Below are 27465 nucleotides of genomic sequence, written 5' to 3'. Positions count from 1 at the left end.
TACAGGGTAAGCCCGCCTGTATCTAGGTAATTTGTGCAACTTTGTTGAGTCGTGTCGCATCACTTGCCTATAAACAGGCGGATTTCGTCCTATCAAATTGCGCCGCATATTCTGCAACCGGACATACTTGCAGTTACGTGCGCCTGTGCGCGGTCAGTCAGTGTCCACGTGTTTGAGTTGTTACGAGTCCAAATAATGACGGACCGTAAAAAGCGGACGACGAACCACAGAGCAGAGTCTACGATAATTGAATAAACACGATACCAGATAATTCTGGAGGGGAAGTGTCCCAATGACTGTCACCCCTCACGTAGCGTCTACGTCTATCAAATTTTTATAGCGGCACATTTTGATACCAAATTAGCGATAGCTAACCTCGCTTTGAGATGGCCAGCAACAAATTCCTATATTTTGCCTACGGCAGCAACTTGCTCGCAAAACGTATTCGCATTAATAATCCAACTGCTGTACGACGGGACATCGGACGGCTCAAGGTACGCACGCTTCTTTGGTTGTATCATTTTGCAGATAAAATTCATCCCTTTTAAACTGCTCAACTATGAAAATCAGTCTTGACTGAGGCTAGTAATAGGAGGGTGAATTTTATCTGCAAGATGATTAATGGGTCCAAATAAAATATGCTAGGTACAAAATGCAAGATAGATATATCAGCTTTAAATATAATTCGCATTCTCAACATGCACTTTGAATTTTTTTGCTGGTTGATGTTTCAAAATGAGGCTTTTATTACCGCTTCTTGAAACTGAAAAAATTTCATAACAAGCTTGCAAATTCAATCCAAAATGCAGAATAATAGCTATCAGGTTTCAGTAATTTCAGAGTTGTAAAATCAAATCGAAAGAGTTGATTGCATAAACGAGATTAAATTATTCGACCAACTGAGTTAAATTTTGAAGCAATGGTGTTATAGACATCAAAATTTAAATATAAAAGTTACAAAAATTGCTCTGAGGCAAGATTCAGTTGTTGTGGTAGATACTTTAGCGTTGTTACTAATATACACAAAGAGAAACAGAGTCAAAAAAAATATCTCAACATGCCTTTGCGTATCTAGGATTTCAGACTAGACTTTGCAACATATTCAAAACGATGGCATGGAGCATCAGCAACGATAGTGCCTACCGAAAACGAGTATGTGTGGGGTGCTATCTGGGAAATAGATAATTCCGACATAGCTAGTTTGGATCAGCAGGAAGGTGTGGAGGACAAATTGTATTTTTCAAAAATTGTGGATATTGAAACACCGAATGGTTCGTTTCTGAAGTGCAAAGTCTACCAGCAATGCAACAACCCACAGGAGCACCTCACCGGCAATCTTTTACCACAGGATAGAAGACCTTCTGCTGCTTACAGGTATTATTCTGCTTATCAACTAGTTTGTAGCTCCTGGCAAGACATTTGAATATAATGTTTTTCCCCCTCAAGGGACACAATTTTGAAGGGAGCTCGGGAAAGTGGCATACCAAGTGACTACATCAAATTTCTGGAAACTTTCCCGCACAATGGTTATCTTGGAGAACCTGAAATTGGGTAATTCATTGCGTCGAATTATTTCTCCTTTGCATAAGCTTCAGTATCGTTGTTAAATTCATTTGCCTCCTACTTCGATTTAACAAAATATGGCAGAGTAAATCTTGTTTGCTCTCTGATATATTTATACTGGCAGAGTTCAGAGTTCTATTTGGATTACAAATAGACTTTAGTTGCGCTGTTGAGTATTACTCAATGGTAGTATATAAAAAACTTTTACATTTTGTGAAATACTACAACTCAAGACTGCTCAATTAAGAAGTTTGACACAACTTCAGACGAATTCTCAAGAATTCTTGTTCGTTACTTGAATAGTTGTCTGCAAATATCTGGAAGTACGTTACCTGTAAGGTCAACACCTAACTCATTCACACTTCCGTTTCTTGCATCTCTAATTCTTTTGTTGGTTTTTCGGTACTGATTTCAATGGATGCATCAAAGCCTTGCGCTGCGTGAAATGTAGCACCGACAACTTTCCAATTCTTCAGGAATGCCTGGAACTTTGGACTTTCTATTGTATACCGCACCGCGTCGTCGGAAGTCATATTTTCCAACACATATCGAGGCACTTCCAATGACATAACTTCTACATTGTTTACCTGCGAGTAGACATGGAGTTATTTCAATTCGTTATACCTACATATGCATACTGAAATGACATTGTTCCCTTTTTTTCTGTTCTAAATATAATGATTTCAAAGTGGGGATCAGTAAGCAGAGCTATTTTGGTTAAAGAATTTTTTTTGCATTTAATTTGATTATTCCTTTTCCTAATATTTAAACTTAAAATAATTACAAAAGAATATAGCAATTAATCACGGACTATATTTTCACTCAAGTCAAACCAGTACTGTTGAATTGTGTTCCCCAAAGTTATTCAAAAACAAATACAAATAACAGAAGAAGAATCCCTGCGTTAAAATGGAGTATCATATCACAGCTTACCACAACATTTAGATTCAATTTGTACTCCATGTCAATTTCTGGCCAATTTTGTTGCAACACTCCTTTATCCCATTGTATCTCTTGCTCACGAATATTTTTATTACTTGTGAGATGAGGCGCTGAACAGAACCCAGCCCACAACTCTGAAGCAAAGTGCGGAGCAAATGGAGCGAGCATTATTACTTGTGCTGCTAAGGTTCTCTCATATTCACAGCCTTGCGCTATAACATCTGGAGCAGATCTGCGTATGCTGATGCAATCAAGAAATAAATTATTATTTTATCCAGGCAGAATTCTCACTTTCAAAAATATTGAATAACCTTTTCTTAGTATGTGCCAAAATTCGTATCCTACCTATTCGTAAGTCCTTGCATTTTTGATATGGCGACACTTAATTGACGAGTACACATTATGTTTTTAGTAACCCCTTTTATATAATAATTTCTAGCGTCGAACAAAATGTTCTCTTGTTCTACAAATTTATCTTCATTGGGTATTGTATCCAATTGTTCAGGAGTCAACGCTTTCCGTCCTTGTATAAAGTTTCTTATCGTCAGCCACAATCGATGCTGCCACTTGATGATACCCGGGAATGCTATCAACATTGTAGAAAGTCACTAAATTTGACCGAAACTATTTCAGGAATTGATCAGATTATGAAACAGAAATATCTAATATTCACTTACTGAGTGTTGACCAATTTCGAGGCGATGTTGGAGCCACCTCTGCTAAGATAATTAATCGGGTCATATCTGTTCCATGTTCATTAAATATGTCTGCAGGATCGACGCCATTGTATTTAGATTTGGACATCTTTTCCCAGGCAGCAACCACAGGACTTCCTGATTCTTTGTGCACAAATTTGTTCTTCCCCTTCTTCTCAACTTCATCTGCTTTTAGGTACTTTCCGGTACTTTGTACACGATATGTTTGACCATTTACCATTCCTTGGACTAGCAGCTGTTGAAAAGGTTCTCGTGTCGGTACTAAGCCTTGGGAGTGTAGAAAGTGACTGATGAACCTCGCGTAATATAGATGCAGAACAGCTGTAAAATTTTAAACATCAACTTTTTAACAATACCATTCAATCTTTTAAACTAAGTAATATAAGAAAACTTGTAAAATTTTCATGTAACAATCATTAAGAAAAGGGAAGTTAACTTTATACTTTTGCAGTCTTCAATATTTTAAAATGTCTATTGAGAACAGAGCTGCCTTCTAGAAGTTACAACGTATTCCGCGCTGTCCTTCGGTAAAGTTTTGATTTTGTTTATTGTTCTTATTTCATTAATCGACTGAGACAAGAGCATGAAATATCGACTCTTTTTTATCATGAACAATTTTGAGGTACGTAAATCGCATACTCCCTTAGAATAAATAATGTATGTACCATGTTCTTTTCCACCGATGTATAAATCAACAGGTAACATTTCCTTAGCCGTTTCCTTGGAAAACATGTCGGTATTGTTCTTAGAATCTATGTATCTCATGAAATACCAAGAGCTGTCCATAAATGTATCCATAGTGTCAGTTTCTCTAGTTGCCTTTCCACCACATTTTGGACACTTTGTTTCCAGCCATTCGGTAGCTTGTAGCAGAGGGGATTTTCCTGATTTTGTAGTGATATTTAACTTTGGCAAAACCACTGGAAGCCGATCCCTGGAAACCGGTTGAACTTTGCAGTGCTCACAATGGACAATTGGAATTGGTGTTCCCCAATAACGTTGACGAGATATTAACCAATCTCTCAACTTTGAACTCACAGGATATCTACCGATATTTAAATCTGTTGCTTTCTTCAATATCTCTGCTCGCTTTTCCTCAATCTGACTAGATGATAGCTTGTGTTTCAACTCAAAGTCTATCCCAAAAGTCTTACATAATTCTGCATCAGTATCTGACGAGGTCGGAATGCCAATGTGGCTGTCGGTAAACAAATCATACTCTATAGCATCTGTGACATAAATCGGTAGCATTTTATTGTTGAAAGGATTGACTGCGCGTGTATTCAATAACTTGAATACATCATTTGGATCTTTGGACCCCTCGATTTTATCCAGAAAACTGCCTGATGACACAGCGACAAACTTCGCATCTTCGATCGATTCCAGCTTGTCCGTCCAAAGAGTGATTGTTTTAGGATAACTCGGATCATCAGAAACTAAACGACAGTCTATGGAAAGGCCATTGCATTCCCCTATCCAGTGTTTTTGCAAATTTATCACATCTCGCCATCCTTTCAACTCAGGATCGTTCAGACCATCCAGCAACGGCCTAGTGTAGACACAAAAGTTTAACAAAAGAAATTTAATTTTAACCATACAAAGGCAATGTGCTGGAATATAGGCTCACTTGGCAAAGGCAGTTGTCCTGATAAACCACTGGTTGAGAATTTTCTTCTCAACTTTGGCACCTGATCTCCAAGAACAGCCATTATCATCGACTTGTTCATCTGCAAGCACAGTTTGATCCACAGGATCCCAATTTACCAATGCCTCCTTACGATAAACTAAACCGTTTTCAAACAATTTTATGAATAATTCCTGAGTCCATCTATAGTAATCTGGATTAGACGTTGCTAGTTCACATTCCCAATCAAACGAACATCCCAGTCGGTCCATTTGAACTCTCATCTTCTTAATGTTGTCTTCGGTCCACGCAGCAGGATCCAAACCACGTTCCATAGCTGCATTTTCAGCAGGCAAGCCAAACGCATCCCAACCCATTGGATGCAGCACGTTTTTACCTAAAACCTATCTTTAATTACAAAGTTACTTCAAATATGTGAAGAATTAGCATGTTAAAACAAGAGGAGGCGGTGAATGTTCTCTACTTTCACACTTGTAAGTTTTTAAACAAAAGTTGCTTGCCTCTCATTCTATAGAATCGAGCTATCGTGTCACTGATGGAATATACTCGGACATGGCCCATGTGTAGCTGGCCTGACGGATAAGGAAACATTGATAGAACATAGAATTTTTCTTTAGAGTGGTCATGTGCATTGAAGAGATCGTCTCTCAGTTTATGCTTCCAATGTTGTTCAATTTTATGTTTTATCTCGGGATTGACGTCATGCTCCTGGAAAATCATTGATGACGTTAGGTTTCCTTACATAAATAGGAATACGCGGAAAACATGTATGAAGTACGAGATATTTCCTATGCATCAATTTTGCTGTGGAACTGACTGAACATTTTCGAAACACATCCGATTCGTTTGGTAAAAGAAAGCCGTATACCCATAGATTCAGTCCAGTTGACATATGTCTCGTTGAAATATGCTGGATAAATTTGTTGGCGAGTAATCTGGTAATCATTTTCGACGAGTACAAGCCCTTGTAATGCATTTCGTGTGTGTATCGCTTTGCTCGATTCGAAGAAATTCAAAACGTAGAAGCGACGGGGAATGCATATATTACTTTAACCTCAAAGTTTTTGTTGTACACTTCGAACACCGCTTTGAGCATGCTTTGAGCACGACTCCGACCTTGCCATTGGTTCAAACAAAAGTGAAGTTCTAGTAGTGTGTAAAATCAAGTTTCCGCCAATTCGCTGTGAAGTTTCCTGAAATATTTACACTACTAATAAACTTGATAACCAGGAATTATTGGAGCACAAAACTATAATATATCAAATATTTTGATTTCTATACCGTACACAGATCTCATTTTGACTTTGAATTCTTTTCGAACATCGTTACTTCCGTCTTTCCGAGTTTGCTCCTTTTCCGGTGTGCTGCCTTAAACAAGGTGGTAAGGCTATTTTCTTGACGTAAAATCAATCTATATCCTCGCGATCACACCGTTTTTCAGATATTACGGTGCAGTGAAAATTCTCGACTGAATTCACGTGTATGATACGCTCTACATATTTATCCTGATAATAAGAAAAAGTTTTAAACTTTGTAATACGCAAGATTCGATTCGACGACCAAGATTGTCGAGTTGAATATTTCAGTCTTTCTTATTTGACTTGAATGCTACTATCACAGCATGGTTGCTCAGACCCCGGACTTGATCTAATATACAAATAACTCTATTACTTATGTTACTCCTTATACCTGATCTTGAGTGACAGACGTGACGGAAAACATAACCTATCCTAACCTAACCTATAATCCCGCTGTATACACTGTGTACAATAACTTTGAATTATACACTCGTTTCCGATCGTTCTAAGCAAATCTGGTCACGCGATTATAAATTAATGATATTGTTTCATTGCTGATTTCATGTCTATTGTCCTTAACTTCTTTAACAAAAGTTTTGTTGTGCAGTAGTGCCAAGATGGGTAAGCGCAATAATATGATCCCGAATGGGCACTTCCATAAAGATTGGCAACGATTTGTGAAGACCTGGTTTAACCAGCCTGCCCGCAAATACCGCAGGAAACAAAATCGCATCAAGAAAGCACGTGCAGTAGCTCCCAGGTAATATTATTAGACATTTCATTCAGAGGATAAGTCTTACCTGTCGTTTCAAGATAATATTTCAATACCACAGTGGTGAACACTCCTGTCTTTTGGCTTTTGCCCCCTTGTACATGATGTGCAAAACATTGCTGTGCTATGGTCATATTTTGTCCTTAATTCACAGACCTGCTTCATTGTTGAGGCCAATTGTCCATTGCCCAACCTTCCGTTACCATGCTAAGGTCAGAGCAGGCAAAGGATTTACTTTAGAAGAGTTGAAAAGTGCTGGACTTAACAAGAAGTTTGCGAGGACTATTGGTATCGCCGTTGACCATCGCAGACGAAACAAGTCTGTCGAGTCTCTGCAGACGAATGCACAACGGCTCAAAGAATACAGAGCCAAGTTGATTCTCTTCCCGATCAATGAGAAGAAGGTATGCATCTAATTTTGTGTTTCGAAAATTAGATAATTCTTATTGCCGTTCTATGCAAAATGTCATTGATGTCAATCCTTATTTTTTTTTGCTGAATATACCTGCTGTTTCTATCCATAATGTGTAACACATCGATATGAATGTTCACAGATCAAGAAGGGAGAAGCAACGGAGGAGGAGCGTAAGGTTGCATCTCAAATAAAGGGCGAAGTGATGCCAGTCAGACATCAAGCACCTGCTAAGGCTAAGGCACGCATAGTTACGGACGAAGAGAAGAAATTCTCTGCCTATATTACTCTGCGTAAAGCTAGAGCCGACGCTCGTCTTGTTGGTATACGTGCAAAACGTGTTAAAGATGCTGCTGAAAACCCTGACGACGTTACCAAGGCCCCCAAAGAGAAGAAAGCCAAGAAGTAATCTAGGTGTGCTTTTTTCTTTTCTAAAAATAAAGTAAACTGATAAAAATCAAGAGTGTTTTGCTCAATTATTTCATGCGACCTTCCATAATCCAGGCAAGAAATGGCCAACCAAATTATTTTTAAATTAAGACGTGACTCGTGGTTTTTATATTTTCCTTTAATTTTCAAAAAATACTACCCTGAATGAATAAAATATTCCAAATTTGTTGTACATTATTTTCATCTATTTGATGTGAGTGAGATTGTTCTTACAATAGGGCGCGACTTGGCTGGAGCTGGAGACTATTGTTGTCATTAATTAGAGTATGAGAAACCGATTGTCACTTGTTTGCCAAACACTTCCTCACCTTCTGATATTAATGCAATTATGAAGATACATTTTCAACATACCACATGAATATTTCTTCCAATAAAACCTTATGAAGACTAAATTTCAAACGGCTGTCGAATTAATTGGTTGGCCATCTATACCACGCGATTACCGGATTGTATTTAATCTTTCGTTACGCGTACTATGAGCACGAGGCTGCCCTTTAGACAAAAATCGCAATATACGTGATTATATGGATAATTGTGACTTCATACTTTACCAATTCTCTCTTCGCAATGCTCACTATCTTCAGATATACTCATAATTAATAAGTATTTATTTAATGTATAAGAAAAGTAGATTCATTTTCAACAAGATCGTGAAAAAGCGGCACAGTGCTCATTATGTAAGTTGAATCATCGATTCAATTTTTCGTACCTCTTTGCCAAGCTTCACTCAAAACCTCTCTGCTGACAGTAAAGATGACCGATACATGCAGTGTGTATACGTAGTCTGAGATTTAGAGGTAATTATGTTCGATATATTTATTTTCAAAATAAACAATTAAGCTGTATAATAGAAACATTTCATTACTGTCTTGTGACGCGGCAACGTCGTGTTTCATTTAACATGGGCGGCACAGTGCTTGTCGTGCGATGAAATTCGTTGGGCAACAAAGCGTGAGTAACGAAAGGTTAATCACCAAAACTTTACTTGCGACACAGAATTTCAATGTCTGTAAGTGTGTTTACATTTTGGAAACTTACGCTTCTGATGCGAAGCCCATAAGACAGTCAATGACCGTCTAATAATTGAAATGCGGATATGCATTATCAATATTAATATTAATCACGAGGCCTTTTCATTGTTGAAGATATAAATTTGAAAAACTGGTAAATTCGAAAAATTAACGACGGAGCCAGGAATCGAACCTGGTATCTAGCGATGCTTTACCGGAGCCTTACTCCACTAGACCACCTAGCCGCCCTGACTCTGATGTCGTTAATTCCTCTCATCACCAGTAAGTTCAAATTTGTTTTCTTGTGCTGTAGTATGTGTGAATATAAAGTGTTCTTCCTCTTCGAGCACAACTGTAAGAATGTCTGTAAGTGTGTTTACATTTTGGAAACTTACGCTTCTGATGCGAAGCCCGTAAGACAGTCAATGACCGTCTAATAATTCACACATACTACAGCATAAGAAAACAAATTTGAACTTACTGGTGATGAGAGGAATTAACGACATCAGAGTCAGGGCGGCTAGGTGGTCTAGTGGAGTAAGGCTCCGGTAAAGCATCGCTAGATACCAGGTTCGATTCCTGGCTCCGTCGTTAATTTTTCGAATTTACCAGTTTTTCAAATTTATATCTTCAACAGAATTTCAATGTTGTCAACAAACTTCACTAACTTGTCGCAGCAAGAATTCCATTGCTTCTAACTGGTACAAGCCCACCGAGACCCTAAATTTGGGAAAAAGTGAATCCAAGGCAAATTGACGTATAAGAGCGGGGTTTCTTTAATATAACGAGACAATTTGGATCATACATTTTCATTCAATATCCTGAATTACCAATCTTATGGTAATTGCATACACAAGATATGAATTTTTATTTAATGCGTTTCACTGATATGAATATTATTTGTACAATGTATAAGCAATTTGTATGCCGCTTATTTAATAATCATTGCTTCGTATTACAATACTGCTGAAACTCCGCTTTATTTGATTCAACACAACAGACATGAGTTCTGAACGTCGAATTCAGAGGAATGATTCTGAATGTTTTGGTAAATATTACGCGATTTGTACTCACATTCACGCTAGTTCTGTAAAACGCTATGTAACTAATAAGTACTTCGTTGTTGGTGTGCATTAGTATCTTACACATATATGTATATTCAGCATATTGTTTCAAATATACGTATGCCGAGGTTTTTGGTGCTGGGTATAATTCGAAAGACTATTGCCATACTTACAGGTGGCGATTACCCATACATGTACTTATATTTCAGAAACAATTCCAAAAACTAGAGTCCTGTAATCAGATCTCGACATATTATTACTTTTGAAACAATATGATACTTTATGTCCAAGAAATGCAGGTACATTGAGAGAGGTCTGTATATATTCACAGAGTCGTTACACAATGCAAGGTATCGAATATTTGTTGGTGAATTATTTACAAAATATGGCAGATGACTATTACAGGCGTCAAGTTCTAGATAGAAACACAAGACATAATTTTGCAAATTGCGTTGTTGCAAAAAAGAGAATTCTTGTTGAAAACTTTGGTCGTAATCATTTGGGTTACATTTGATGCTGTTGGTATAGTGGCTTGTTGTTTGAATATGTAATACAGTTTTAATTTTGTGGAGTTACTGAATTGCCCTGCACTATACGTCCACATTCTTATATAAAGATTTAGGTTTGCTCCCAAATTTGTTACAATAGCAAATCTACGTTTCAAAACAGTCTTCCAAGTGAGCAATGATTGCGTGCTTTGTAAACGCTTGTACATTCCTGGAATGTTCAGTGAAGTGAGGCCCCTGTATCCACAGTGCAAGGCACAGTATAAGGCAGTTGCCTTAAATTACATGAAGGTGTCCGCTTCATCGAATATTCCTGAGATATATATACAAACTGTTGAATCTGGTATCGACGCATTCGCGACATACATGCACATCAAACATTGATAAAAGGCAAATATTTGGCATTAATGGCTGTTTGATAAAAAATATTGCAATAGTTATTTTGACACCTTAAGATTAGTATATTGGTATATTGGTTCACTCTTCTCAATGCTTGAGGTTTGGAGAAGTTGAGGAGTATATCAAGACATTTAACTAAAGGTACTTAATAATTGCTTATTATAAACGTTGCCTGCGTAGCTGGTTATCCAATTCGGCCAACTGATGAAGGAAGCCGTTATTTGGATGTATGTCTCGATTTTTACGAACTGTTCGGATTGCTTCCGAAGCAAGCATTTGTTTTTTAATCATGAGGTATGCAACAACGCACGTCGCACTGCGTGATATACCCATCATGCAGTGAACAAATGCCTTCCCTGAAACCAGATCGATTACATGGATGTACATGGATTAAAATTGATGACCAGTCATTAATAAACAATAGATTGCAGTACCTCCTGTAGACACAGCTTCTTCGATAAATGTTGCTGCTGTATGAAAATATTCATTGATGCAGGTCGAGGATAAATCGGCCAGAGGAAGGCCCATGTACTTTATGTTAGTGTCCTTGTAGTAGTTTGCATCAGTATCGACAAATCCAAAACGTTTGCCTTCAGCGGTATTCAAAACATGCGTTATGTCCAGAATTTTCAGGTACTTTTTATTCTTCGCGGTTGGTCTGCAAATCGGTACATTCATTTTTTCTTAATGCCGTGTATATCAGCAATCATTAAACAAATATTTGAGAGTAATTTTATTTGAAGAATCAGTGACAAAAGTAACTTGAGACAAGAACTGTTAGTTTTAAAAACACTTACGCATCTCCGATATAAATATTGGGATAGACTTCGTCGCAGTCGACGTTTGCTTGAATACGATAGGAACTGTGGTAGTTATCTTGGTCTGTAATTCCAGGCAGCGGCCTAAAATTGGTCCTAGTCTTGTGAATAACCTCGGCCAAGTATTGGCCAGTTGTTTCACCGTCGACCAAGTGTTTCTGAAAGTCCTGCGTTTATGGCGTAAAACAAAAATACATGATATAGGTATAACTTAGTATACATGATTTTCTTTATATACATCACACTCATACTCGTTAGTTAAATTTTCTCATTAAAACAAAAATTCTCTCTTTAATTTAATTTCATATAAGTATAACTGCTGACCAACGATAAACTTCAGAGTTTCGACTACAGTCACCCACCCCCTAAAATCTTATCCTATTATTTGTTAATCTTGAAGGTAAAGGCAGGCAATTACCGTGATTTTTCAAAAAATCGCGAGGACACGTTGTCGACGTGACATTAAATCGTAACAACCGTAAACAGTGATTACTGAAAGTTTGCTCACCCGATCTCTGTCCCGCCACGTGCTCTTCATCTCGTAATTGATTCTCGAATGCTAATAAAAAGTACGCGCGACCTCAATCCTTACCGTCGCCGTTGCATGATGAATCAAATGTTTATTTTTAAATTCGCCTTGCAAAATTTCTAAGCGCCAAAACCTCGGTCGGATTACGCATCCGCACAACAATAACGATTCGACCCGACGCAATTCGCGTCATTTTACACCTCACGAGTTAATGAAGATGTGTTGAGCACGTACCGTCTACAGCCTCGACTTACCCCCCCTGTCATAAATTCCTATTCGCTAATTGTAATCAGACTTATACGTTTAGAACACAATTTGAAACTTACGTCGCCCTTCGGGGAATCTCCACCCTGCGCCATCGTTAAAATAAGCTCTTCTTGTTACCTCGAATGTCGGGATGACGATCACGAACTTGACATACACCTGCACTCTATTCTTTTTTTCTTTTTTTTGCACAATGTACTTCTGACAGCTGTCGGATAACTCGACAGGAACTCAACTTTGCTCAACTTATTCAGGTTAGACTACGTATCCGCGGTCCTTTCAACTGGGGTGACAAGTGGTGACAAGCAGAGTCCTCAACAAGGGATCAAACCATAAGGATAGCTATACGTATTGGAGACTTTATAGATATACGTGAAAGCTCGAAAGATGAAGCTTCTAAATCTTGTTGCGTACTACAGTAAAAGCCTACTCATCTTTGGTAAAAGTACACCTTCGTGCATGTACAACTGAATGTATTTTTCCAGTTTTATCTTTGTGGCAAATAAACTGACATACATACATATTTAATCTTAAGATTAATCTTAACGTAGTAGTACTGCATACGCTATCTTCGTGGTATCTATGTAATTGCAACAAAATTTCCAGTTGCGTTCAAAGATATTTTTTCCAGGAACCTGAGAATCATTTACATCAAAATTAATGGTTTTATTTTTTTTTTTCCAATTAAATCGCCGAAATTATTATTAATGCTTGATTCAAAATCTTGCGGCCAAACTATGATTATAAAATCCGTTTCAAAAAGCAATGAATAAAAAAAATTATGAAAATTGAAAATGGGTTGCTTTTTTCGATGCAGTGTACCCCTGAGTCCTGGGCATCAGGTAGAATGTCATATTGAAGTTAGTAACGTTATTGTAACGATTCATGCTGAAAAAAAAACCGTTATTTCGCGATTTTGGAATTGTCTGAAATTCAGTAAATCTTAATAAAACGAAATACACTACACTAATATTTCGAAAACTTTGTTCCTTAAAAATCATTCTAAAATTAAGGAAATAGTCATTTCTTCCCCAATGTTTCGTTACGATAACGTTACTAACTTCAACCTCGTTGGGTAGATACGTGTTCACGATCATACTCACTGGTCGATTATAAAATTCTCAAGCTGCGAACCTTACCTTTTTCATGTAGGTCTTTAGTTGTGACCATATGATGGGTAAGGGGTCGCATGCTCAGAATTACAGACCAGGTTATTCAAAGAAGGTCGAGGCTCGAGTGAGTTCGAATTTGGAGCAACGTACTGGCCGTGACGTCCGCATCTCCCATTAACATTATCCGAGAAGAGTTCGGTGGAAAAAGCAGAATCGTTGCTACAGCCTTATCGCGTGAATGTTAATGTTAAACCGAGGTTGTGCGAGGTGCTTGCGCTTGCGACATTCAGGCGAACCGAGCCACAAACTTCACGGACGACTGTTACAGGGCATAACCTGCAAATATGGTATTGCAGCTGGGTTGGTGGATACCAGTCGGGAATTTAGAACGGACTCGTCTATCCCCGACAGCGATTCCGTACTCCCGTCACAGGTTCAGGTCGTGATAGCAGGCGCAGGGACAGTTGCAAACTCCGTAGCGTACCATCTTGTACAGAATGGATGGAACGATGTGCTCGTCCTGGAACAAGGCCGGTGCGTTCGATCAGACTTTTGGGTTTCGAGGCGATTAGGAGGGGAATGCAAAATAAATGGAGGCACTACTCCAGTCCCTTAAGTCCTAAAGAACGCATCAACTAGCCGTTGTTCGGCTGTTTCTTTTTTAGCATGAAAGAAGGAAAAATTATCCATTCCCCGTTTCCAGCATGCCCTCCCTTAATTTCTCTCCGACTGTGTCTTGTACACGTTCATTTGACACCACAACGGACACTCTTTCAATTTGTTGATATGCTAAGCTTGTCGTCTATTTCTTGTTTATTGATAAAAAAAACAAAGATCAAACAAGTACATTCAAATACTAAATTTATCAGGGTCGGCGGTGGAACTTCTCACTTTGGCTCTGGAACGCTTGGCTTGTTCAAGCCGATAGCTCATCGCAATATAATAATGTACAGCTTAAAATTATACCGACAATTGCACGAAATGGGATTTGACATCGGCATGAAAGAGTGTGGGAGTGTTAATCTTGCTCAAACTAAGGATAGAATGATTGCACTGAAGAGAAGAATAGCTTATAATGTTCCAACAGGCTTGCACTGCGAGGTGAGTTTCTGCGTTACACTTCACTGTTGCTGAGCTATCGATTAACAAATCTGTATGCTTAGCTTCTTGGCAAGGAAGAGCTAAAGAAGCTACATCCTTATTTACACGTTGATGATTTGGAAGGAGCCGTCTGGGTGCCTGAGGACGCTGTTGCAGATTCCAGTGCCATATGCCATGCCTTGGCAAAGCTTGCAAAACAGGGTGGAGTTCGCTACAAAGAGGATTGTCGTATTGAGGAAGTCTTCACTGAAAATGGGGCTGTCAAAAGTCTCACAACAGCACAAGGCAATATTGTTTGCGAATATTTCATAAACTGTGCAGGAATGGTAAGAATTTTAACGGAACACAATGATGCACCTTTTAGAACAGAAGTATTTTATTTATTTTTTTTTGTTTTATTTAATTTCGTTATCGTTCCTGTACCTAAATTTTGTGGCAGCAAGGAAATTGGCAATGCTTTTGTGCTGCAGCTTGGTATGCAGAGAAATTAATCAATACTTGCCTGTTAAAATCTAGTAATCAAATAATATGTCTCATTGTCAGTGGGCGAGAGAGTTGGGCTTGCGGTGTAATCCTCCTGTGAGAATTCCTGCGTATCCAGCAGAACATTTTTACGCAGTCACCCCATCTTTGGTGCCAGAATTAAGTTCCCATCTGCCATGCGTACGAGACTTTGACTCACATTCGTATGCTCGTCAATGGCAAGGTAATGAAAATCGTACAAATTATACCAACTATTTGTGGAGAATACGTGTAAAAGCTAGATAAATCGAATTTAGAAAAAGAAATGTCTAATTATTTCCATCAGTCTATTAATTCATACAGAGCTGCAGATATTATACTTTCTATGGTTTTCAAAACCCGTAGTTCTGATCAAGTACGTTATGTTTGCGTGCAGTTTATTTATTTTTCAAGCTTCGATTTTCATTTATAATATAACGGTCAACAGCAATCACTTTTTTTTAATACCTTTTCAATATTTTTTTTAAACTACTTTTTGCAAGATCCAATGAATTCATTACTAATATTCAACTGCTTGAGGTCATCATAGGCCGGATTTATGCTTCTTAGCCAACGATCATCGTGTTATTTTGTAAGTAGGTGGTCTAATGGTTGGCTGGTTTGAACGAGAAGCAAAACCAGCCTTTGGCAAGGAAGGAAAGGTTCCTGTTAAGGACTGGCATCGCCATTTAAAGGATGACCCGCAACACTGGAGACCACTCTGGGAAAGAGCAAAGCACCGTTTGCCTATATTGAGAGAAATGGGAGACCCTACGATTTACAACTCTCCCGACAACTTTACTCCAGACGGCCGTTGGATTCTTGGAGAAAGTCCAGAGGTGAAAAATTATTTCGTCGCTGTTGGTATGAGTGGAAATCCATTGCAGGGTAAGCAATTTACGCAAAAAACCAAAATTCTAACAAAGCAATAAAAAAATTTGCACATCGAGCGAAAACCAATTAGACATTCATTTTTTTTTCTTGAAGGTGCTGGAGGTATTGGAAAAGCGGTTGCTGAATGGATGATGAAAGGCGAACCTGCCCAAGAGTTACTTCCATTTAATGTACAAAGGTTCTTGGATTTGCATAACAACAAGCAGTACCTGCAACAAAGAATTAAAGAAGTAGTTGGTCGCCACTATGCCATATTATATCCGCACCAGTGCGAGTACAAGTATGCTCGGAAGTTACGCTGCTCACCTTTATACTCAGTGTTAGAAGAACAGGGTGCAGTATTTGGCATAAAGATGGCGTATGAAAGACCCCTTTACTTTGATTCAACTTATCGAAGTAAGCAATTCGATCGACCACAAAACCTAAGCGTTGCTCATTTTCATCCAACTTTTACAAAGAGACTTAGTACTCTAGTCGCACATCACAATTCACTGCGTTTCTCTGTTGTGTTAAAATTTTTTTGCTGTAACACTTTACGGACGATGGCAAATTAATTTTCAGCTTTTCCCCAATTTAGTGTTGACATTCAAAGGGTTCTTCATCCACATTCCGTTAACTTTTAATCTTAAGACAGGATGCTTAAGATTGTATTGCTTGTTTTAATTCGGGAGGATTTCGTTCAATTTCATTTAGATGCATCGAGATGATGCTTGAATGATATGGAATCACACTGTTTTTAAGGATGGTAAAATTGGTTAAATGCCAATTTGATGTTTATTTATGTTTTCAGGAGGTAATAAAAAACCTGAAATGCCTCCGGGCAGTTTCTACAAACCAAAATTCTTTGATTTCATGAAAGAAGAATTTCACGCTTGTCGTGAAGGTGTCGGAATAATCGACATGAGCTCGTTTTCTAAAATCGAAATTAAGGTAAGAGTCAAGTTGTGAAAATTCTGTTCGATAGGGTAATATTTCATCTGTAAAATCTTAAACGATTGAATGGTGAGATTATTGAAAGTAACGCAGGCGATTGAATAGGTAAAAGTCAATGAATAACATCGACCATTTTCTTTATTAGTCAACGCATGCCGACACAAGGCGTAGGGCTTATGGTTCATTTGTTGACGATGGGGTATGATATATCTAGCACTTAATTTTTATAAAGGCATTAATATCAGCTTACTCGTAACTTCAATTAACATTGTATAGATGTAAATACACAAATTGTAGCTTTAGTGAAAAGATCAGGCTCCTGCACATATGTATTTTTGAAATACTACGCAAAATGTTGTGTCGTCAAACCTACCGTAGGTCTACAACTATAGAGAGAGCAAATAGTTCGCTGTGGTTGGTTCTGGGGTTTCAGAATATCACCGTCTATGCTTGTATATTGATGATTCATAATTATATCTAGACCACAAACCTGCCAATCGGTCTCATGCTTTGGATGATAATATATATGCCTGTTTGATAGAATTCTGAAGACTAGAATTGGCCATGCAACACATGAATAATATGCTTCAACTACCTTTGTATAAAGTATTCTCAACGGATTTAAAGTATTTATACATACTGTTTGTGTGTACGTTATTCACAGTTTATGCTGTATGCAATTAAAATGGTTACTAAAAAATTCTTACTCTAGCTATAGACTAATAAAATAAAAATATGGGTATTATGCACATGTCCTTTAACTAAAAGTTTGGCTATAAATGTTGGAAGGTACCTGTATCTTGGATCGTTGGCTCTAATAGTAAGTTTGAAATGTAACAGTCAAGTCGCTCCGAAGTTGTCAACTATCTGCAGCTGTTATGCTCGAATGATGCAAACATACCTGTAGGCACCATAGCTCATACAGGAATGCAAAATGAGAGGGGCGGCTACGAAAATGATTGTATGCTAGTACGCCAGATGGATAACAGTTTTTTCATGGTTTCCCCTACATCGCAACAAACACGCATCTATCAATGGATGTCCAGGTAAGACCTGTAGATGTCATGCTACGAATAAATATATTTCAAAGATTTTTCCAAACATTTATCTTTCACCGATTATCAATCAGGGTGACTAAAATATTTGACTATTAATCCAAACGCCTATAATTTTCTAGATCTTATGTTTTTCTATTCCTCACAAATATAACGTTTTGATGATAAGAATATTTATTTCAATTGCCCACAGACATTTACCTGCTGATCGTTCTGTGGGTTTAAATGACGTCACTTCCAAATATACCGTAATCAATATTGTCGGTCCAAAAGCAACTGAATTACTCTCAGAGTTATCCAATTCTGACATCAACCTCTCTCCATTTACGCACAAGGTAACGTCAACGTGCCAACCATTTTTTCCAGATCCACAGATCAATGCTGCGCAAATCATGTGATAAAGATCTGATATTTTCCAATCTTCTTGCAGAAGGTAAACGTTGGGTATGCGTCTGATGTGATGGTGATGGCATTTACGCATACAGGAGAGCCTGGCTATTGCCTGTACATCCCGTCCGAATATGCCTTGCATGTGTATGCGAGATTGATGGCGACTGGGAAAGACTACGGAGTCCGCAATGTGGGAGTACTAACGCAACGTTTCATGCGAATAGAAAGATTTATTCCGTTCTGGGCTGAAGAACTGAGCCCGCATGTAACTCCTTACGAAGCTGGAAACGGATACAGCGTTAAATTAGACGTGAGTTGTACCGCAGAGTTTGTTTTCGAACTGTTGTAACTTTAAAATTTTATCGAGTGCGAATCGATATCTATATTTTTTTTTCAAAACAGAAGGAATACTTTATCGGCAAATATGCGCTTCAGCATCAAAAAGAACAAGGAGTGAGAAAACGATTGGTACTTTTTGTCTTGGGTGGTCAGCTTGATCCAAATAAAGATGTTTGGCCATGGGGTGGCGAACCTCTATATCGTGACGATAGATACGTAGGAACAGTCACATCGGCAGGGTATGATTTTCATCTTCATATAGTGAAATATGTATACACGTATTGTTATAGCATACAGGAATGTGTTTACTAGGGATAAGAGTGAAATCCACAATGTCTCAACATTGCAAATAGTGATTAACAAAATATCTGAATTAAAACAGGTATGGATTTGCAACCGATAAACTTATTTGCCTGGGTTTTATTGGGTTACCTGGTCACAGGCACGAATGCGATGATCGAGGTCCAATAACAACAGAGTTCATAATGGATCCAAATGCTAGGTATGAAGTCGATATCGCAGGACGAAGATTCCCTGCTAAGCCACATGTGCATCCATTGTCTGCGCCAGCTCTCAACAAAGTAAACAAAAAGTACACACCCACACCAGTTCTCACATGTGGAAGCGACATTTTGCTTTAAAGACCACGTATACAATAAGTCTGGCAACTATTTCTTGGAGGATAGAATTTCTATTGAGTGCGTTTTGTTATGGGTGGTAATCCCGTGCTTGTACGTATAAGCCGAAAAGAATATTTACGTGTGAGTTTACCTGTGTAAATTATATATTGTTATTAATGCATACGCAACTGTTGTAACGCAAATCCCAGGCTAAAGTCTGAATTCAGTATTTTGAAGGGGATTTTTCTCGACCGTGTGAGATATATGCAGGAAGTTTTCTTGGTGTCAAAAGAAAAACGGTCAAAAAGAAGAAAAATATGTGAATTAATGTTTCGGCCCTAATGATAATAATAAGCTGGATAATCATAGCTTTGTTAAATTATCAGTAGATGAGAATATTTTTTCAACATACATGAAAAGAACAAGGCAGCGTTTAAATTATATGAAATGTCATTTGTAAATAGTATTTATTTCTCCAGCTGTCAATAAAAAGTTGTAAGCTGATAGAGCGACTGGCTCGCTTAATCGATGTTAATTATGATACTCAATGTATTTTATTTAATAAACATTTTCACATCACATGACACGTATATATAGCAGCTTTATTTTCGTATCTATGCAGTGTCAGGTTTTAGCTCAATAAGCTTATACACTTATCATTTTGAGGAAACTTCATAAAGCTGAACAACTTGATTTTTTCAAACATCACTGGAAATATTCTTTTCACAGATATTCTGAATTCATATTAAAACATCGCTTCAATAAAATTCCCTGAATTTCGTTCATATCTTGTAGCGTAATCCTCTGTCTATATATGAACAGTAGCGAAAAAGCTATGGGTTATTCCATGCCAACTCGACCAATAATTTTTCCTCACCATTTTTTACTTGCTTCTGGATTCTTTATACAATTCTCCGATCTCAAAAAAGCTCTCCAGAATTTTTTCGAATTTTTTGCCTAATTTCAACCAGTTTCAAAAATAACATTGAGATGTTTAAAATCTGCCAATTTTTAGACAGGTTTGCTTAATCATTAAAAATTCCCGGTTGTAGGACGAAATGTGTATAAATACTGGAGTGGTTTTTTGTCATTCTAGAATCGTATAAAAAATCTTGCAGCAAATAAAAAATGGCGAGGGAAAATCATAGGTCGAGTTGACATGGAATGCCCCCTATACATTCCTTTGTCAATGTACCGTTAACTGCTATTTATATTCGAACTTAATATTAGAAGCTTATATTGTACAAAGTTTGCCGGATAGTCCTGGTCTCTTATTGTTAGCTGTTTGTTCACCACACAATACATCTTGTCCTTTTGTTTTTTGTGAAGTCTTACGTTGTTCGTTTACGTTCCGTGATTATCAAGAGTCAGCCGTAAAGAGAAAAATGACAGAAGCCATTTGCCTGTTACTTTATTCATAGAAATTTTTTTTATTATTTTGAACAATCGATATCTCAACGAATTGTGCCAATTAAGCTTACCTAAACTTAGTTAGATTACTTGCTGTTAGTAATGGATTGAGTTTTACGTGTATAAAGAATATGTATAAGGCAATTTATAATTAAGAGTTATAATAATTCATTAGTTTATGAAGCATTAACCCTATGTACAGAAACGCTACAAACCTTAGAACTTGAATGGTTAAATTTATAATCTTTCTCCTGTTTTAATTTTTTTATATTATGATAATTTTATAATGGCGTTTTGGGCTCACCCGCACGCAACACCTTTCTCCTCGTTTCCAGTTGAAAGCTATCTGGTTGAAAAAAAATTAATTACTCGAGGTAACATTTACTATTTGTGTCATGCTTTAGTAGAACTCATTCGATTTGGCTACTTTCTTTATTACCAATTAACAATGACAGAGCCAAGTAAAACAGAATTACACGTCAGAATTTAGACGGATGTAGGGGTGTAGAATATACCCATCTTCGACTCACTAATTTCCTACACCACCCAGAATAATAATTCTTACTTTATCCAGAGCATTTCTTGTTATACGAAGCATTTATTTCCTCCAATAATTTTTTCTCACCATTTTTGTGTCCTACTTTGTGTACACAGTATGGTCCTAATTTCTTTACGAGGCCCACGCTTCCAATTCCTTTAGATCGTCGTCGACTTCTTCGGCTTTGGCTTCTGGAAAAAATGAAGAGGTATCATCAGAAATTGAGAAAACAAACACTTTTAACAATGCTCGTACGATCTGTATAGACAGTCACATATTGGTTGGAAATATTTTTTGGATTCTTCACTCAGCGTTTGGATGAGTGCCAGACTTTGTTCTAGGCTAAGGAAAATCGTACTTGAACGAGCTTTGGCAGGAGCAGCAGGCACTGATGTAGCAGGAACGGCTGGTAGTTCGGTAGGAGTTCCAATTCCGCCGACTCCAAGCAGCTCTTTGTCCAATTCCTCTTGTTCGAGTTCCTCGAGTTCCTTTGCCAATTCGTCTTCATCCACATCTTGGCCAAAGGCAACCGGGTTTGAGATTGCGTCGGAAATTTCACGTGCAACATCTTGTTGCTCCGCTATGTCATCCATCATGTCGTGAACTTGGTCAACATCCCTGAAATCAAGAGTTTTATCTCAGACTTACAATTGTGACTGAATTTGGCTTACAAAAGCCTATTAAAGCTGAACGAATGTTTTGCCTAGAATTACAGGATACTTATACTAAAATTTTGGATGGATAATTTTTAAACGCTATCTTCCAGTCTGAAAAGCAAACCCACAGGGTTTTAACAATACTCAAGTGTAACCTGAAGGCCTTAGGAATACTTCAACTGAACTAATGTGGGTATCGCAGAGCAGAGGAGAAAATGAATGGTAATACAGGCTTCGATAAAATGACTAAAAAAATTGAGCTAGTTAAGATCCAGGAAGAATAAGCAATGTCCTAAAGCTATACGATCGGTGTGACTAACATGTGTTGGTGGGCAGCCTTTAGAGCAGCCGCGGCACTGTTCATGGTGGTTAGAACCGCTGTGTTGGTATTAGCACCCTCCAGCGCCTCTCTCTGCATTTCAATTGTCGACAACGTTCCATCAATTTGCAACAATTGTTTCTCATAGCGCTTCTTTCTCTTCAGTGCCTGAATCGCAGCTAAAAATTGATTTAGACAGTTACAACTTATAGACAAATTGTAAGTAAGAAAACAGCTGCGCCGCTCGTCAGGGTTGACCTTCATAGTCAATACAATCTACATTTGGTACATTGTTAATAACGGTAAAAACAAGTTTCAGTTGTTTATAAAAATGTCGCTGATAGAACGCTTTTGCATCGGTTTTGAAACCTTAATTAACTCTGATTACTGGCAGTTGACAGCGTTATAATGACAGCTGATGTGTCGTTGAAAAATTTCAAGGTTGCTTCCAATCCTACGGGGACAAGTAATTCGGCCGTATTGGGTACCTCGTTTGTTCGCAGTTCCGTTCTTTCTGGCCGTTTGTTTTTCAATGTCGATCTTCTTCTCGAGGAAATCTTGTTTTTTCATTAGCATTTCTTCGGTCTCCCTGAGTTTCTGGATCGCCTCGGCCGTTGAAGGAGCAGTGGGCTCCTTCTTACCGCCAAACACTTTGCTAAAAAAGCTCATTTTTCCAACCTCTAGTTAGCAGAAGCTAGTTCTTCTCAATATTTCATACGATTTAAACCAATCCAACACGAAGAGTCACTTTAATTTCCACGACGGATCAGTCACCGTGCCCCTGATGTCCCGAACACACAATCGCCATGATCCCCTCTACCTGCGTCATGACTCATCGCACGCATCACGTCAATGCATGTCCAAATTACAAGTCTATGAAGTCCAATGTCTCTAATAAATGGGAAATCTTCATCCAATCGGCTGCTTTTCAAATTTCTTTAGCAATCGTTGCATGTGTCCCATGAGCTATCATCGCAAGGGTAAATTTGGGGATTCTGTAGGGCAGTATTCTTCATTCTCTACCATATCTGTAAGAGATACGCGTACGTATGTTTTTGACAACAGCAATAGACAATAGATTGGCATCATCCAATCGGATAACAGAGAAGATATCAGAGTTTTCGCGACATATGAAAGAGAGTCAGCTCTGGGCAATTTTGGTGAGTTGTTGAATAAAGGAGGAAATTGGGTCAAGTATTCGTCGGTAATTTGCGTATATTTGCAGTGATTGTCGGTAAGCGAAGACGATGCTCGGGACATTTTCTATAACTTCATGCTGCAATCGCATGTGGCGCTCTGCTCTGCTGTTCAATTTTTATAACAAACAAATGCTCACATGGTCGGTTCTCTAGTAGCTAATTTAACACGGCTCGGTCGTTTGAAATTTCGACTCTCCTAAAATCGTGTTCAAGAATTCGTTTAGGCGATAAAATTTCTGAACTGGGTTACTCAACAATCATGTTTAAAAAATTTAAATTTGTTTTGGACATAGGTATGAAGAATATTTGTAACGATCTGAAGTTAGTTGTTTTTATGCAGTTCTGAATGCAACGCCGTGGCGAAGAGTTGCGGATGTTCTTTAACGTCGGTTTGGTCGGATTTTTGAGTAATTTACTCAAAAATCATGCCGTAATTGCATTGTCTCGTAGTGATATCGAGTAAAGTTCTTGTTTCTGTGAAAATTATGTTAATTTAATAAAATAAATTATAGTAATTTTTTATCGCTAGGGACATAGAAGTGCAAATGTGAATATTAATGTATTCAGTACACAAGTTGGTTAAACAAATGATAGTTGCTGAGTTCATTTTTCTGAAACAGCTGACATATAATTCATTATGAATCTTTTGTTAACCGATATAGTCAGTGATTCCAATAATGGTGATTCCGAATGGTAACAAATTTCGTCAGTGACTTTGGCAGAAATGTAAAATTTAATCAGTGATTCCAAAATAAATGTATGTATTAATTTCGATATCGAGTCTAGTCACATGGCTTCAAATTACCATTTATTTTTAGGATTATTTCAGAATTGTTAATTCAGCAACAACGTTTTAGATAGTTCGGTATGGTCACTTGACCAACGTCTCTTTAGACCGGTTTATTTCAGAGCGATTTGAAAACAAAAAACTGGCGTATTCAATACAAAATTTTGTGACACGGCATTAACCCGTATATCGCAATGTTTGTAGAATATATCAAGATGAACGGTGTTTCCAAATATTGACTGAAGAGACAAAGCTTTTTCGCTAAATTTGTTCAACTCAATTCTACGAGCAATTTATAAAAGTTCATTCGTTTCCGGCTGCGCAGTTTCAGTGCGCGATGAAGACTCGCGCATGCGCAGTTCAGCGTTCGCAACAAAGCGAAAGCCCTTGGATCACGGATGCGCGTTGATCATTTCAGTGGCGTTGATCGAGTGTGTAACGTTACGTTATTTGTTTATTAACTTGGGAGGAAGACGCCAAGTTTTCATTCTATTTCAATGGTGCGCCCTGACACGGTGAAGAGTGAAAAATTGAATGCGGCATAAATCAGGTGAGTCGTTAACCCGATTTATTGAGAATTTTCTGAATCCTCAAAGGCTGCCTAACCTAACTTAACTTGTGTCACTTATATGTGACCTCAAATCTCTCCAACCGCGCGTCCGTATATCTTTCTCGTATCGCTTCGTCTCTCGCTTATTAGGCGCTGGTCCTCTCGCTCAATTTACTCGCTCCCTTCTCTCACTATGGAATTTAATATTGGTCAAGTATTCGCCAAGTGAGTTACAAAAAAATAATGAGAAAAACAACTTGAAGGTATCCGACCACCAAGCGTTATCAGGAATAGCATAACCTCACGATTAAAACGTTGACTCGTGGTATTTATTTAGTCGCGATTAGGGGAAACGAATTTGACCATTTTCATGTTGGGTAGTAATTTTATCGAGCTCTAAGATCAATAGGTCAATTTCATGTACTTCTGACGATCAAATATAATTTGAAACAAGGTTGGTTTGTTAGCCAACATCAGTAACACTGCACGTTAAAAATTTTGGACAACAATGGTCACAAAATGTTGTCAATCGTCTAGAGTTACTCACATCTTTCAAATTATCGTTACTAATTTTCATTTCCATCGTGCCAGTTTACACAAATCTGAAATTTCTTATTCTAACGGCATCCCAAAAAAGAAGATCTATTTTCGAACGTATCAGGATAGTGTAAACCCTTGAATAATGAGAGAAGTTGGTATAAGTTGCACGGTGGACGTTGATGATGTTAAAGAATGTTATTCTACGTGAAAGAAATATTTTGAAATTTATATATAAGGAACGATAATGTCAGATAAGTATCGATTTTTCAAATCCACATTTTGTATAATTCTTGTTACAGGAATACTGATTCAGATATTGGATCAAGAATCAAGGCACGCCTTAATCAAGTTGCGCAATAGTTGTGCGCTGCTAAAGTAATATCCCAGCAAGAAAAAAAAAAAGGCTGGAACGCTACACCGGTGAGTTCTCCCACAAAATATTGCTTGGTAGCATCGCGGACAGTCAAAGCCAACTAACCATGTCTGTACAAAGTGTGGCTTTGGCGTCTCTCACGGCAACATACACTGACTCGGAGGGTGAGGACGGGGGAGGGGACGATCTACAGGAGAGTAACATCCCGCAGGGGACTACTGCCCCGCAAAATGTCCAATTTGGTCAGCCCCAGGGTTTCACCAGTCCCAAATCTGGCCGATCTGCCTCCAATAGCCCCGTCGGGTCGAATAGCAAGTCAAATGCAAACTTGCCCAACGCTCCCACCTTAGTTACGGATGTAACGTCCAAAGTCCAGAGATTAGTTTCATATTTTGATGACACGATAGTCTCGGATGACGAGGGTACTGCGGCGGTAAACGCCGGGGGGCAGCTCTTTGAAAATGGGAGATCCCCCTTGGCTTCCACCATGCAGTCTCCCTCGCATCAGGGAGATATGATTTCAGATGGCGAGACAGACCTTTTCGGAGTGACGATACCGCCGGAACCACAGGGACAGTGCCCTGTTGAGTTGCAGGAAAAGATAACTAAACTGTTCAGAAAGATGGAAGGCAGCGGTCTTGATATGAACAAAGTCATACAACAGAGAAAAGATTTTCGGAATCCCTCTATTTACGAAAAACTTATTCAATTTTGTAGCATCAATGAATTAGGTACCAATTACCCGCCAGAACGATTCGATCCTTTCAAATGGGGCAAAGATTCGTACTATGAGGAACTCGCCAAGGTGCAAAAAGCAGAAATGGACAAACTTGAGAAAATGAGGAAGGAGAAAACGAAAATTGAAATTGTATCCGGCACCGCTAAGAGGCCGGCAAATTCTTCCGTTACTGCCGAGGACGACGCCAAGAAGAGAAAAAGCAAATGGGATCAAGTGGCGACCGGAGCTCCAACATCCGTCAAGCCCACCGTATTGTTGTCTCAACCTACCTTAACGACGCTCACGTCCTCGGCGACGGGGACAAAAGCAACGATAATATCCGCGTTTGGTTCACTACCAAAGAAAAGACTGTAACATAACGCGTAAACAAATGAACCTACTTAATAATTATAATATGTTTCGTAGCCTTGATCCCTATTTTACATTTTGCATATCCTATACGCGTCTGTCTCTATTAACGTTCGATTCGCGTTGATCTCGCTCATTCCCTTTTCCCTCTTTTAGCCGCTGATGCATTTCTTATTTTTTACAAGAGCCTTCCTCCTTCTCTTTCTCCCTCTCTCGTCTATTTCACGCATATACGTATGTTCCAGTTATTTATTCTTGTTGAAATACGATTCATTATTTTCCTTGTAAATAGTAGGACTTACTTAGGTCGACGTTTGAAACTTACTTTGATATTTCCTACAGACAGACGTGTATTATGTTACATCTAAAAAAAAAATACGCATAATCTCAGTAACACATGTATTACTCAACGGCGAACGAGACGAGTCAAACATACATAATTATTTGGCATAATAGTGGCATAAATTTTTTTTACATGTGGGTCATCCGTTGTCACTTCAACAAAATAGCCCTGTAAAATTTTCCCCCTACACGATTTACCTTCTTGGACTCACTTTGTCGATAGTAGTTTATTTTTCGAATCTATCCCGAAATACCGTTCGCTCAATAAATTATTTTCTAGCAGGTCTATTATTCACATTCTGAGTTGGCGCAAAGTTATCAATGTGTTGAG

General features: G+C 38.2%; 7 protein-coding genes across 23 annotated transcripts; 4 read left to right on the top strand and 3 right to left on the bottom strand.

Moving 5' to 3' along the window:
* The first annotated feature begins 151 nt into the window (after positions 1 to 151).
* LOC124219955 (gamma-glutamylcyclotransferase) lies at positions 152 to 2288 on the top strand. Its single transcript, XM_046628233.2, has 4 exons — positions 152 to 494; positions 1076 to 1374; positions 1447 to 1551; positions 1993 to 2288. The coding sequence occupies exons 1-4, from the start codon at positions 387 to 389 to the stop codon at positions 2012 to 2014; spliced, it is 534 nt and encodes a 177-aa protein (XP_046484189.1). The 5' UTR covers positions 152 to 386; the 3' UTR covers positions 2015 to 2288.
* On the bottom strand, positions 1248 to 6107 carry LeuRS-m (Leucyl-tRNA synthetase, mitochondrial). Of its 3 annotated transcripts, XM_046628003.2 has the most exons (9): positions 5735 to 6107; positions 5367 to 5574; positions 4849 to 5242; positions 3887 to 4770; positions 3183 to 3542; positions 2851 to 3091; positions 2497 to 2746; positions 1896 to 2150; positions 1248 to 1541 (listed from the first exon to the last, which is right to left on the bottom strand). In XM_046628003.2, the coding sequence occupies exons 1-8, from the start codon at positions 5840 to 5842 to the stop codon at positions 1920 to 1922; spliced, it is 2676 nt and encodes an 891-aa protein (XP_046483959.1). In that variant the 5' UTR covers positions 5843 to 6107; the 3' UTR covers positions 1248 to 1541; positions 1896 to 1919. The 3 variants fall into 3 exon arrangements, with proteins under 3 accessions (XP_046483959.1, XP_046483969.1, XP_046483977.1); XM_046628013.2 differs by lacking the exon at positions 5735 to 6107 and having other exon boundaries at positions 4849 to 5253; positions 5367 to 5507; XM_046628021.2 differs by lacking the exon at positions 5735 to 6107 and having other exon boundaries at positions 4849 to 5249; positions 5367 to 5485.
* RpL13 (ribosomal protein L13) lies at positions 6108 to 7809 on the top strand. Of its 5 annotated transcripts, none has more exons than XM_046628147.2 (4): positions 6108 to 6247; positions 6772 to 6924; positions 7091 to 7340; positions 7491 to 7809. In XM_046628147.2, exons 2-4 carry the CDS (start codon positions 6782 to 6784, stop codon positions 7755 to 7757), a joined length of 660 nt encoding a protein of 219 aa, XP_046484103.1. In that variant the 5' UTR covers positions 6108 to 6247; positions 6772 to 6781; the 3' UTR covers positions 7758 to 7809. The 5 variants fall into 5 exon arrangements, with proteins under 5 accessions (XP_046484103.1, XP_046484108.1, XP_046484124.1 ...); XM_046628152.1 differs by having other exon boundaries at positions 6109 to 6244; XM_046628168.2 differs by having other exon boundaries at positions 6157 to 6244; positions 6775 to 6924.
* Positions 7810 to 9560: 1751 nt separating this feature from the next.
* On the bottom strand, positions 9561 to 13687 carry LOC124219928 (dual specificity protein phosphatase 3). 5 transcript variants are annotated; one of them, XM_046628220.2, is made up of 4 exons: positions 13528 to 13687; positions 11575 to 11762; positions 11212 to 11435; positions 9561 to 11133 (listed from the first exon to the last, which is right to left on the bottom strand). In XM_046628220.2, exons 1-4 carry the CDS (start codon positions 13534 to 13536, stop codon positions 10937 to 10939), a joined length of 618 nt encoding a protein of 205 aa, XP_046484176.1. In that variant the 5' UTR covers positions 13537 to 13687; the 3' UTR covers positions 9561 to 10936. The 5 variants fall into 5 exon arrangements, with proteins under 5 accessions (XP_046484176.1, XP_046484163.1, XP_046484145.1 ...); XM_046628207.2 differs by lacking the exon at positions 13528 to 13687 and adding an exon at positions 12451 to 12860 and having other exon boundaries at positions 11575 to 11753; XM_046628189.2 differs by lacking the exon at positions 13528 to 13687 and adding an exon at positions 12451 to 12856.
* On the top strand, positions 13650 to 20245 carry LOC124219797 (pyruvate dehydrogenase phosphatase regulatory subunit, mitochondrial-like). Of its 5 annotated transcripts, XM_046627966.2 has the most exons (14): positions 13650 to 13757; positions 13829 to 14034; positions 14370 to 14601; positions 14664 to 14927; positions 15145 to 15307; positions 15700 to 15990; positions 16090 to 16392; positions 16787 to 16926; positions 17075 to 17128; positions 17770 to 17975; positions 18178 to 18319; positions 18415 to 18684; positions 18777 to 18952; positions 19096 to 20245. In XM_046627966.2, exons 3-14 carry the CDS (start codon positions 14446 to 14448, stop codon positions 19352 to 19354), a joined length of 2424 nt encoding a protein of 807 aa, XP_046483922.1. In that variant the 5' UTR covers positions 13650 to 13757; positions 13829 to 14034; positions 14370 to 14445; the 3' UTR covers positions 19355 to 20245. The 5 variants fall into 5 exon arrangements, with proteins under 5 accessions (XP_046483922.1, XP_046483894.1, XP_046483885.1 ...); XM_046627938.1 differs by having other exon boundaries at positions 13739 to 14034; positions 15703 to 15990; XM_046627929.1 differs by having other exon boundaries at positions 13739 to 14034.
* Positions 19784 to 23273, bottom strand: shrb (charged multivesicular body protein shrub). 2 transcript variants are annotated; one of them, XM_046628134.2, is made up of 5 exons: positions 22745 to 23273; positions 22258 to 22435; positions 21640 to 21899; positions 21369 to 21472; positions 19784 to 21085 (listed from the first exon to the last, which is right to left on the bottom strand). In XM_046628134.2, exons 1-4 carry the CDS (start codon positions 22923 to 22925, stop codon positions 21414 to 21416), a joined length of 678 nt encoding a protein of 225 aa, XP_046484090.1. In that variant the 5' UTR covers positions 22926 to 23273; the 3' UTR covers positions 19784 to 21085; positions 21369 to 21413. The 2 variants fall into 2 exon arrangements, with proteins under 2 accessions (XP_046484090.1, XP_046484080.1); XM_046628124.2 differs by having other exon boundaries at positions 19784 to 21089; positions 22745 to 23271.
* Positions 23274 to 24634: 1361 nt separating this feature from the next.
* LOC124224689 (SAP30-binding protein) lies at positions 24635 to 27237 on the top strand. Of its 2 annotated transcripts, XR_006884924.2 has the most exons (3): positions 24635 to 24792; positions 25632 to 25752; positions 25826 to 25966. XR_006884924.2 is itself a non-coding variant. In XM_046636783.2 (2 exons), exon 2 carries the CDS (start codon positions 25812 to 25814, stop codon positions 26796 to 26798), a length of 987 nt encoding a protein of 328 aa, XP_046492739.1. In that variant the 5' UTR covers positions 24635 to 24792; positions 25632 to 25811; the 3' UTR covers positions 26799 to 27237. The 2 variants fall into 2 exon arrangements, 1 of the variants encoding a protein (XP_046492739.1); XM_046636783.2 differs by having other exon boundaries at positions 25632 to 27237.
* Positions 27238 to 27465: the final 228 nt, after the last annotated feature.

Source organism: Neodiprion pinetum, chromosome 1 (assembly GCF_021155775.2).
Source record: "Neodiprion pinetum isolate iyNeoPine1 chromosome 1, iyNeoPine1.2, whole genome shotgun sequence".
NCBI lineage: Eukaryota > Metazoa > Arthropoda > Insecta > Hymenoptera > Diprionidae > Neodiprion > Neodiprion pinetum.
The sequence above is the reverse complement of the archived record's forward strand: the minus strand, read 5'-3'. Positions and strand labels throughout refer to the sequence as shown.